Consider the following 13,408-nt stretch of genomic DNA (forward strand, 5'->3'; position numbering starts at 1 on the left):
GGAAGTGAAAAAAATTTCTTTAGCTCACTTTTAAGAAATAAATTTTTTTTTTTCCTAACGTCGCGTTCAAAGCACAGAAGGTGTTGCCATTCATTTTAACCTTAACTCTCTCTCTCTCTCCATGTGTATACCTTCCTTTCTTCCCGCTTCTCGTTACTTCCAATTCCTGTCAAAACAGCCCTTTTTAGAAAGTCTTAAGAAATTTTGTTCTTCGAATCACTTCGACCTTTAAGAAAAGCCTTTCCATCTGTGTTATTTTTTTTATTATTTTATTTTATATTATTTTCTTATACATCCCTTTTGAATCTAATATTTCTTTCTTCAGGAAGGAACCTCTTCTTTTTCTTATCATAGTTTCACGTAGCTAACGACAAATCCAATTTGAAAAATGGAAATTTCGGCAGTCCTGTCCATTTCCGTTATGTCGGATGGATAAGATAGAAGCACAGAAAAAATACAGAATCATTACTTACAGGCATTAGATCTTTTAGATCTTAAAACTTTTATTTATGGCACATTACCCTGTTATATATATATTTTTTTTCTCCCTCCTTTGATAGACCTTCTAAGATTTATATTGTGACGTTTCGGTTCAGAAAAATTTTGTTTTTAACCCGTACTTTGTCTCACTTTAAAGGATATACGAATACGTATATTGTTTCTTTTCTTCCTATATGCGATTTGCATATATCCGTTGAGAGTTATTCGTTTCCTAAGATGAAGGAACGTTACAAATGAAATACCCAAGGGAACAATCTATATTTATTTTCGATCTTACTGAAATAAAGATATATGTTTTTGAAAGGTGTTTTTTTTTTATGTTTTCTATGAGAGAGAGGAATGAGAGTTTAAATATTCGTTCCGAAGAAGCATTTAGATGTAATGCGTTTTCGGTGTCATGGAGATTTTATTTCGTTGATTTAATTTTTCTGTTTACTGTTGAAAGGAAATTTATGCTTGGGAAATGAACTGTAAGAGTATCTGAATATTGATGTGAAAATATACGACATTTATTATATGCGATTATGTTTTGTTTTTCCTGAATTTTTTTGTGGGTTGGATGGATATTATTATCAAATTGAAAGTTATTTACTAAGGTTAGGTTACGTGGAGGATAGTGACTAATTTGCATTAAATCTTGTGCATTTTATTTCAGCTAAATTCGGCATAATGAAATAATTTTTTTTCGGTTTTTGTTGGATGTATATAACATGTTGAAAAATGCAGAATATATTGTATTATGGAATTTAAATATTCGATTTATAATTCACGAAGATTCAAATTTTCAAATAAAAAGTTATTTGATTTTGTAGAGATATTTGTATTTTAATTTCATGACGGACTTTTAAAAACATGTGGATGGAAATACGCAGATATAAAATTAATGAAAATAGTCCATTAATACATTTAAAATGAGAATGTTTTCAATACATTATTGCATTTACTTGAGAGTCCCAAGTGGCACCTGCCATGACGTGGTCTTTTAGTTAAATATCATACTTGATGAAAAAAAAAATTATGATCATAATAATTAGTAATATTAATTTAAATTTCTTTAAAATGGAACTTGCAATGAAAAAAGAATAGAAGGTTAGGAAACATCGCAAAAATATATAAAAAAATTGGTCGCACATACTGTAGCACTGATTTTAAAGCGTTAAAATATCATGAAAGTAATATGACATTTAATTTCACGTCACGTTCCAGCGAAAAAAGTTAGTGTTGAGTTTGAATTTTTAAACACTTATTGACACACAGGGCGTGAGTTGTGAGGATAGACTTCATTTTTCGAATATGTTTACGGTCATCCAATGTAAACATATTTAAAATATTCAGGTGTCGAGGGAAGGGTATGATCGAAGTAAATATACGTCGCCATCTGGTGGCCCGATGTCATTTACAAGCCATAGCTGATTGCTGTCACCTACCATGCACAATACCATTCAGTATACCACACATACCAATATATATATACTCCATTGGTAAAATAATCGATCTGCCACTATAGCTTAGTTGGTAGAGCACTCGACCGAGGTTCGAGTCCCGGTAAAGGAAGAGATGAAATTTTTACAGTTTTTTCAAATTAGCCAGTTTTTCTGTATACCTTGTATGATCGAAGTGCTCAAAATTTTCAACGCATGGATAGGATGAACCTTATCATTTAAATAATATATGCTCAACCCATGGGGGCCGCGCTGGCCATGTAGCTCTCGGAATTATCAAGTGTGGCCCGTGACAGATAACCCCTCCACTCAAGTGGCCCACGAAAGATTACCAAATCACTTTATTGGCCTTTGGCAAATTTCTGAACTACTTCAGTGGCTCGCGGCACATTTGAATATTATTTAAGCTGACAACAGCGCACAGCCAAATCAATAAAACGACCCGCATCACACCACTAGTTCGCTTAAGGTACATTTTGCACATTTACCGGTACATTTGCAGATTACTTAAATGAACGGCCGCCACATTTACAGATCGCTCCAGTGGCCAGGAGCATGCTTCAAGATCACTTATGTTGCTCAGAGCATAGATCCCTTGAGCGGCATGTTGAATTTTTATATATCATTTATGTGGCTATTGGCACATTTCCAGAACACTTAAATTGCCCGCGACACTTTTACAAACAACTCAAGCTGTCAGCGGCACATTTTCAGATTACGTGTGCGACTCGTGGCATGTTCTCAGATCACTAATGTGGTCCTCGGCACATTTTGAGATCACTTGAGTGGCTCTTGTCCTCTTCCCACATCACTTTAATTGCCCACGAGGCATTTATAGATAACTGAAGCTGTGCGCGACAAAATGTCATTTCACCTGAGTGACTCGCGGTGCATTTCCAGATCACTCAAGTGGCCAGTGGCACGCACTTGTGTGATTCGCGGTACATTTTCAGATAACTCTAGTGACCCGCGACACGGTTCCATACTAATGAAGAAATCTCATTTAAATTAAATGGAGTTCGTGATATCGGAGTCGACTATATTTATCAAGAATAAGAATAACAGAGATGTGTGTGTGTGTGTGATAGGTAATTATTCATAATTATCAAGTTATCACATTTACTGTAACAGAGCATGATGCAAAGAAGACTGTTTGAAGAAGAAATAATTGTATTGAACTTACTTTGTGGAATTTTCGGTTTCATGTCATTCGGAGCATCTGCAAAAAAAAAGTGACTATGATTAAAACTAATTTCAATCAATATTTAATGAAATTTTCTGAACAGAGATACGAATGCCTAACCCTGTAATAGTTTTGATAACAATTAATTTGACATGTGCACAGTGCTAGAAAAAGGTAAATATTGAGAAATACTGCATTTCTTTATGCCGAATAAATTAAAAGTAGAATGCCCACTATCCGGCCTCCGCACTAACCGGTCTACTCTATTGGCGCCATGACGTCACCAAATCATCGAAGCTGTCGCCAAGCATCGCTAAGTTTCTCGCTAATTTGGCGATTTAGAGAGGATTGTGCTTTAATTTTTACATAAGATAATGATTATTTAAAGGCAAAACTGACATAATAAATGATAAATAAGAACTATTTATATTCCTTTCATAACAATTTTTGTGTTCTTTGATTTCCTTTTTCTACAACAAATTTTTAAAACGTACATTACAGTACATAACAAGCATTTACATTATGTATACATTTATGTATAAAGTGCATTACATTTATGTATAAAGTGCATTACATTTATGTATAAAGTGCATTACATTTATGTATAAAGTGCATTACATTTATGTATAAAGTGCATTACATTTATGTATAAAGTGCATTACATTTATGTATAAAGTGCATTACATTTACGTAAAAAATATTCACCTGCACTAAGAGGCCAGAAAAAAACGAATAGGAGTGGTTTTTGGTATTAAAAAGGTGTTTTTGATGGTGGGGGGGGGGGGGGGAGTAGCAAGTGAGCATTTATAGAACTCCGGCATATCAAGCTTTTCTGTTATCGGGCCATTATTTCCACCACATTAGGCCGGTTAGTCCGGATTCTACTCTACATGAGTGGCTAGAAATGCATCTGCAAACATAAATAATACATTGTATTGGCGCAAATGAAATTTGTGGCTCAAAATAGCGTTAAACCGATTCCTCCCACAATGAAACGGAATACGTGGGGGATTTACCAGGTGACATGTAACGGAATTGTGATAAAGGGATACCATGTGGGTTGAAAACAATTTTTTTTGTTAAATGCAAACAGCTCAGAAAATAAAATGCACAGCTTGGAATCGAGATCTTTCTTCATGAGTTTGATCCACGATATTCACTCCTTGTGGAAATATCAAAATAGAAATTGAGCACTTTTCTACACAGAAATTTACGGCCACAGCCCAAAATTAGCTAGCTGACCAAGCCAAAGTCCGAATTTCGGGCTTTTACCAGCCTGTTCGTGAAATGCCTGGAGCTCCCTGGACAAAAGAAAAGACATGATTCGGGGTCATTGCCTAGTTGGCATATTTTTTGTGTGATAATTATGACCCTTATATGACCCTTCATAATTATGGCAACCCAAATGATCAAAGAAATGGGGGTATCGATATCTTAAGGCACGTATACATTTATCGCGCGGATTATGTAATGTAAGCATTCGCAATTGGTTGCTCAGTAATTTGTACGATGTTGCGAACGATTCCTGAGCTGTTTGAACTGGACCCACCTGGAATCGGCTTTTTCAACGAACACAAAGAAAATAAAAGGAACACAAAAGAAGTTTGTGTACCCACAACCCCACGAGCAGATTAAAACCGTTGCAGGGGGGGTCGTACGTTACAAGATCGGCGCGCTAGTGTAATCGCGCCTTTAGGGGGATTGATATTTTAGTGATCTCCAGCCTCTTTCGACAAATGCTTGACGTGGAAAAAAATGACCCGGCCAATGACCGAGTCAACTGGCTGATTTTGGGCTTAACATATATATAATATATTTTATCATCCCCAAATCTATGCAAATATGCTAAATGTTACATTGTGAATAATCATATAAATATAATCGTATGCAAATTAGTAATGTCGAAAACAGTCTACGATAAAATAATTGAATCGCTTTTATCGACTAAGTAATTAGATTAGCGGTTCCCAGCCAGAGCTCTTCCAGGGGCTCCGCGGCAACTTGAAAAAAAATAAAAACTCCAGTAAATTTGAAAAAAAAAATTATAATTATAAATATTTTTGAATAATAAAAATAAATCAGTAACTTTGATGGATAAATGCAAAATAGGCCTACGGAGTTCCGCCATACAAATCATGTACCACAAAGGGCTCCGCGAGACAAAGAAGGTAGAGAACCACTGAATTAGATTAAAGCTTGGATTATTTTAATTAATTTAATTTTAATTTCAAAAGTTATAAATTATTAGATAAAAATGCATCACAAATTCACGTGTAATTTTCTTTTTTTTTTTAAAGTCATTCATTAAAAAACATATGTATAAAATCAACCCATTGACATATGAATGCGCAATCTGCAGTAAATGCTTATCGCGTTAATTTTTTTTTTCTCATTTTAAGCAAAATTGTAAAATGATGCATCAAATTTTGAACTTTTTTTTTATTCTGCGCCGAAAATATGATAAGAATGATAAGTGAATGATAAAGAAATTAATTTCAATCGCATTTAACTATGATATTCATGTTGGATAACTCGAGGAGCTATCCATACTAATAGATCAAGTCTGGCATAATTTTTAAAAGCCGTGTATGTTATGTTTTTACCTTTTTTTTTTAAATCGCTTTTATTCTGGGGGCTTCCTATAATTGATATCCATATTTGATATTGGTATTATTATCATTGTTTTTTATTTTACTTATAATTATTTTTTTCTTTCCCTCTCATCCACCTCTTTGCACATCATGCCTGTTGTGGGGATCATTGGATTTGTAAACATTTCTTAACTAAAGCATGTATGCTACTGCAAATCATACAATCATAAGCGGATTGGTTGATTATACATAAATTCGTGTATTTTAAACTCACCTTGTATGTACATACATATGAAGTAAAAATCAATTTTCAATGACGTTATGATTGTAATTTAAAGCGTTAAATATCACTGTTTTGTTCGATTTTTACAAATGTAAGATAATTATGAAGTTACAACAAGAGACACGAAAATCCGAGATTAATCAAATTTAACTTTCTTTTGACAAGTTAATTCACAACTAATCATCCCGGAAGTGCATTAAACACATTCCACGTCCATGTAAATTAGTCATTCAACAATACGTGAATATCAATACCTTATGTGACAGTCATTGCAAACAGTCTATGATTACGAATATATATGTTATTGGATTCGGACAGCTATGTCACATAGTTATAGAAACGTATTAACGCTATATAATAAATAGACAGATGTCATTGGCTTTTCCGTATACGCGAGTATTCATCGAGTCCGATAGATTATTCAGTGTGAACCCAATATTTTAACGCACAAGCTTCAAGATCTTGTATGGCATTGCGTACATGGTCACTTTCAGTCGGCCGGGTTAAAGAGCCATCTGTCACAAGTTTTGTCCAAAGCCAGGCTTTGTATCGGACCCTTTTACTGCAAGATGCGTATATTAATAATGCATGGTAAACGACAACTAACTATTCCTTATTGACTTCATTTCTCCTCGTGCTGATGTTCGGCCGGTGTGCTAAGCCGAGAACATCAGAAAGAGCTCAAGTGGGACAATGTACTGAATACTGATGAGAGAAGGCTACATATAAGTATTCATAAGACGTCCATTTAGGTATGTTTGTACGTGTGCGTGCTACGACTTACTGGTGGCACGTGGAAATATCGATCAGGAGCTAGAATAGGATTTCAGCTTGAAATTTATTGCCACTAAGGATTTGGATATGTCTTCGAATCTCGTGAGGATAGGGCCAGGATTTCACAATTCACAGTACATCTAATTGTTTTTTTTCATTCCGCTTATCTACCCAATTTCACAAACATTAATGCTGTAATACTCTACTTTAACACAAAATGACATCTGAACATCATTCGCAACAATTTTGTATAATTGAACAAGAAGAAGATCCAATATGTAAACTATAAAGGTACATGAAAATACATATTGTATTTTGCGACATATATATGAGTGATAGGATATTCCAAAATTGATAGACTATTTAAAAAATTAATAGAAAAAGAGAAGAAAAAAACCCGATAGGAATGCCTCATTTGCTTCATTGATGCTTGAGAAAAGAGTAAATTTTTAGTTTGACAGATTTTCAACTTTTTCTATACTTTTCAACTACTTCTATCAACTTTCTCAACTCTTTCTTTTTTTTTCTTTTTCTATCTTTTTATAAATTTCCTCTACAGATGGGAATGAAGTATTTAAAAACAAAAACTATGATTTTTTTCCCAAAATATCCACCATTTGCAGCAATATGTTTGCTCTCAGAACAAAATTCATAGAAACCCGTGTGAACGGCTCAGTCGGAATACCCGAATTGTGAATTCAGATAGAATTTCGAAATCGGTTTCAAAGTTCGACAAACCGATAGGATATTTTGAAAATATCATATTTTTAAGGAAATATTTATTTTCTGGATATTATGATCAGGTGAACTCGGAAAGAAAAGCCATCTTGTCTCTGCCGGGAATTGAACCCAGGCCCTCTTGCATACCGGGAAAGCATGCTACCATCTACACCACTGGAGACACGACCCTGCCTTCCTTATTTCACGCACTGTGGCGTGAGGTGCTGAAGTAGAGACATTAGTAGCCTCTCTTAACTTCAGGAAATTGCTCCCAGGTGGGATGGTTTAGAGAGAGAGATAGATGAAGTTTTTTTCAGCCCAAGATATCAAGGAAATGTGTCTCCAGTGGTGTAGATGGTAGCATGCTTGCACGGTATGCAAGAGGGCCTGGGTTTGAGTCCCGGCGGAGACAAGATTACTTTTCTTACCGAGTTCACCTTAGCTTAATATCCAGAAAATAAACGTTTCCTTGATATCTTGGGCTGAGAAAAAATCCATCTTTCTCTCCCTATATCCTATTTCTGTTTTCTTCAGACTATGACGCCATCTATAGAAAGAATTTGTAACTTATTCTGAAATTTCGTCTGACACTGAAAATTTAACGTTTGTTCTATCCCCAATGCAGGGAACGATACATTTCTATCACTTTTTGACACCCTATATATAATTTATATGTATACTACCTCCTTAATTCCCTTTTCTGAGACAGAGTAGGTCATGATCTGGTAAAGAGGAGGAAGAGGACACCCTCGTATTTACATATATATTGATAGATACGTTTTATATTTTAGTAAATACTGTTACAAATAATGACAATATTTCGGCAAGAACTGTTCAGAAATTTTAAAAAATAACGGATTCCAGAAATTACCGACAAACACCCAGATGATGAATATCGTAACAAATGTCGATAACTCATTAATTTTCGTAGTTAAAATTTCTGGAAATATTCATTAATGCATACTAAATTTATTCATATACTTTTTAAGAGCTTTCGGAAAAAGAAGAAGTCATCTCTCTTCGAATAATTAATTGAAAATAATCAATATGAAAATATTCCCAATTCTCGCAAAACGAACGGAACCAAACATTCAAATTCCACTACGATTTCTGAATAACAAAGAAATGGCAGATTGAAGGTTCGAAGAGGAAAGTATTCTTACCACGTTGGAAAAAGCAAATGATTGAATTAATATCTTTGACTCTTTGCTTAGAGTTAATGAAATATTTATTGAGATGTAAATTACTTTCCACATACATAATGAAACGGAGTAATTTCCCGTATTTTTTTGTCACATAAAATATATATACATGTAAGAAAAAGGAGTATAAGAGAAATACAAATATCAAACTTGGGTTTCTGAAGCAAATAGAATTCACATACTTATATCTCTTCGGGCAACAAGTTTTCGAAATTATAGCTCTTAATATAATTGGAATTTAAGACTAATATAAAAACCAAATGAAACGACGTTGTTTGGAGAAGAGTAATGAAATAACGTTTATCCGTATTCTAGTAGAATAACACAAACATTATCAAGCACACAGTGATTAGCTTCCGAGTATTAGAGGAAACGATATGATTACATATTTACGGAGAATAACATTCATATATCCTTGGTTCGTGATAATTAAAATATTGAATAACATATGGGGTTTTTAATTTCTTAAAAATAATTTAGATGAACGCGTACGGAGAAAGGGAGAGGAAAATGAATGGTTTATGATCATTACAGTCTTTTTCTCGTTATTGATTTGACTTTTCTGGATAATGATTTTGTTACTTGAAGATAATTTCTTTCGGATATTTTCATTTCTAAAAGAAATATCATTGCGGTACTGTTTATTTCTTGTTTCGGCTTCCATTCAGTGCAATTATGTTACATATATTGTTTTAGTTTCGTGTTTCTTGCGTATATCATCATAATTGTTAGAAAACAGCCGTTGCATTTTTTGGTTCTACTTACAGGACGATTGGTATTTGGAAGACGTTTTCTGTTTTTAATACTGAAACTAGTTTCGAAATACGCATTCTCGAACGTATATCTCTCAATTTCTGAAACGGTATTATTGTTTACTAATTACGTGTCATGCAAGGAAAAGTTTATTATTATTATTATTATTTTAATGTACGCGTATGTATAATGACTACTGAATGAAATTGAACAATTCGTGAAGTTCAAAACTGATTTAGGTAGTCAAGTATGCAATGTATACACAGCATTCCCACGCATTATCCGGCATGCTGTAAAATTCGTGGGACATCAGCTTTTTGAATGTTGGAAAAAGTTGAGTTTTATAACGATTACAATATGCATTCAGCCAATGGAGCGAAGATACTTTTTTAAATGGGAGACAAATCCGCATTCCCACCTTGATGTTGGAAAACCGCTGAAATCAACACCACCTGCACAACACTGTGCCGTCAAGTGTGCAGCCAAGTTTGGGGATCGAACTTGGATCCGCACGATGAGAGTCCAAAACGATGTCGCCACGACCGTACTGCGAATAACCCACTCCGCATAACCAACTATTATATTATTGTTAGTACCGATATTACAAAATACAAACGAACACCATAATTTGATATGAGTTATTATGCGTTACTCATCATTCGAATTTTGATATTAAATATCTATCTTTTTGTACGTTGTTTTCCTATGTTTTCCTCAATCTTTCAATGTCAGATATCATTTATTTGTCTTTAAAACTTCTTTTACACTAACCATCACCAGCTGTTACGGAAAATGAAAACGCTTCTATCCGATCGCTAAATATTTAATAACTATCAATTCAACCTGCCACCTATAATACCTACAAAACAAAATATCACAGTGATATCAGAAAAAAAAAAAAAGCCTTCTTCAAAAGTGCAAAATATATAATGGATTTTGAAAAGGTTGGAAGGAGAAATAGAATAAAATGGAATGGATGTCACGTCAAGCTGCAGTATAAACCATCGGATGTGTGGGATTACTTATAAGTAGATCCGATCCCAAAGTGAGATCCAGCAGAACGGGGGGTACGTTGAAACGAAGCACGACAATACAACCCATCGATAATATATATATATATTATATACTATATAAAATTTCACACAACGTGGTAAACATCAATCATCGATGGATAGACAGGTGAGATCATATTTCACCCAGATCACGTACGAAAAAAAAAAACAAAACTAAAATGGAGCTCCAGATCTTTTCAGTATCACGTCATACTTGAATTGAGTCGCTTCATGGAACACAAGCTCAAGAGCATCACAGGATGATGAAGAACCAACAAGGAAAAAGAAAGAAATATTATAGGAAAGAACGAACAGAATAAATAGGAAAAAGAATGGGAAAATAAGAAAGGAAAAAAAAAATGTCGACTTTTCTATATTTTTTTGAAGAAAAAACAAATTGAAAAAAGAATGAAACGCTCGTAACTCTTCACAGAGCAAATCGCAGAAAATTCAAAAATTGCCTGGAAATCGTTGGCGATATATTTTTACTTATTCTTCTTTGTGTGTACGTGTATGCGCCTCTCTATTCTAGTACTTACTTAAGAAAGAAAAATATAAATGTGTACTGAAATGTTATTTTGTGTGCTTCAATGGAACAAAAAAAATCTGACGGGAGAGTACTTTTTAGCTTTTTCTGTATTGCAGAGAAGTAAAGTAAAATATAATAATAATCCGAAGACTGTACAGAAGTTATGCGTTTCTATTCCTATTCCCGGGACTGTCGCTTCTTATCTGCTTTTTGTTTGCGATGTACCGATACATATATTTTTTTGAATATACATATTGTTTCGCTATCGATTTTGAGGGGTTTTGTAAAGTCTGTTTTTACATCAGTGAGAATATTCTATGAATAGGGAGCACCAGCGAGAAAATAATATAAGAAATGTAGAGTTCAGGCTATTACATGAGGTTTATATTTTAATAGGGGCAGCACTGTACTGCTGTAGACGCCACGCAAAAGAGACAGAGAATGTCTGAACAGAGAAAATAATGAACACTTACTAGTGTTCTTTCTTTGCTCCTGCAGACCTATGGAACAGAAAAAAAAAAAAAAATTCACGGACCGGTAGAAATGAAAGATAATTTGCGAACCGGTATAAATAAATGAATAAGAGAAATAATTTGCGGATCGGCCAACAATTGGAAGAATAATTTGAACCAGCAAAAAACAATTAGCGGATCGAAAAAAAATAAATAAACAGGAGGGATAAATTGAACCAAAAAAAATTGCTTGCAGATAGGGGAAACATAAATAAATGGGGGAAATGATTTTCGTAGGGAAAAAATGAAAAATAGCAAAACAAAACGGAAACAACTTGAGGACTGGCAAAAGAAATATGAATGCGAGGAATAATTTCAGCACTGCTAAACATTAAAAAAAAAAATAGAAAAATAATTTGCGGACTGGCAGAAGATAAATAAAGAGGAACAATTCGAACCGTCAAAAAATAAATGAATGGGGGAATAATTTACAGAAAGGCTGACGGGAAAAGAAAAATAAAACGTAAGAAGCACAAATTTAGCGATAATTGGGTGAAAGCTCTTGCGGACCGGCACACATACCAGTGGTTGACGAACACTGGTTAGTTTACCACAGCTTAGTTTACGAATGGACTTCTGTTTCGCGCTATATCCGCGCAATGACTACAAGAACAATGACTATTGACAGCTAATAGTGTTTCTGTATTCATGATTTTTTGAAAACGAATTGGATAATAATTGAATGTTTTTCCTTTTTTTTGTCTTCTTTTTACGTATTTATGTTATATATACATATATATATTTTTTACTTTTGCGACGGGACCACAAATTCGCGAATTAGCCAATTTCGTTAAATATGGACCCGGCCAGTTCACGAAGTGGCCGGTTATTCCCTCAGAATGTTCCCATCATCAACAGATGATCAGCTTAGTACTCTGCTCAAATTATTTCACAACTAATAAAATAATCATTTCAAAATTATTGAAACGAACAATTCCAGAATCTAATTACTAATCATTTGTAGGGATTTCAGATTAAAATTATTCAAAACCTTTTTCAGAATTAGTGAAAGAAATAATTTCAGAACTAATCAAAGTGAATAATTAATAAAATAAATAATTTCAGATTAAATACAAGTCTTGAGTTATTTGCCTTTTCTGTTCATTCCGGGTTCCATTGGCAATTCTACCAAAATGCCACCGTAAATTAGTTGAGTAAGCCTTTTTGCAAATCTGGATTTTTCTTATAATTTATAAGTTAGTTGTCCGCGGACCTCGTGAGCAATTTCAATTTGGTCAGCGGTGTATGAAAGCGTCAAGACCCTTTCAGAGTTTAAGGCCAAGCATCTGGAGAAGGGGGGGAGGGTGATTCGAACGAATATACAACAAAAAAAGAAGCTGCAATCAAGTGAAATGAAATGTATTGAAAAAAAAAATTACCAAGGATGAAAAATACCCACATTATATACATCGGATGTAAAAATGATCTTGATTACATTTCGTAAGATTTCAATGTATACGATGTTCTTGAAAGTTGGCAAGCACTAACTTATTAAAACCTTCAACTAAATTCAAAATTACCGCAATCGCAGAATTTCCTTAAACCATAATTGATAATCTCATTACGCTGGGGTTATTTAGTCTTGAACAACTATCTTGTAAACTTTCGAAAATATATTTTGCTTAATTATAGCCCATCTCTATAAATACCGCTGTGGAGATTACCCATTATGCGCAAAGTGAGTCTGTAGTGTCTAGACGATGGCAGACATTGCAAGTACGTCGGAGGGCATCTGATATGTCTGTGCTTATAAACAGTAATGTTACAGAGGGGAGTCATATCATGTATGTAACGAAGAATGGATATTTCTAGAGTATCAAGTAGATCTATTAAAATATTGAAATAAAAAAACGTTGATTTTATATT

The 13,408-nt window shown here is 34.0% G+C and overlaps 1 protein-coding gene across 1 annotated transcript in view; it reads right to left on the reverse strand.

Annotated features, from left to right (window-relative positions):
• Nucleotides 1-13,408, reverse strand: part of LOC149088139 (agrin-like) — a 344,527-nt gene that overhangs the window by 313,104 nt on the left and 18,015 nt on the right. Inside the window, exon 2 of the mRNA XM_089244905.1 lies at nucleotides 3,127-3,162. Within this exon, the coding sequence (XP_089101031.1) occupies nucleotides 3,127-3,162 (36 nt within the window). The remainder of the gene's footprint in view (nucleotides 1-3,126; nucleotides 3,163-13,408) is intronic.

The sequence above is a fragment of the Pholcus phalangioides genome, unplaced genomic scaffold (genome assembly GCF_987345545.1).
Source record: "Pholcus phalangioides strain wild (caught in Gottingen) unplaced genomic scaffold, Ppha-v1.0 ptg000003l_1, whole genome shotgun sequence".
NCBI lineage: Eukaryota > Metazoa > Arthropoda > Arachnida > Araneae > Pholcidae > Pholcus > Pholcus phalangioides.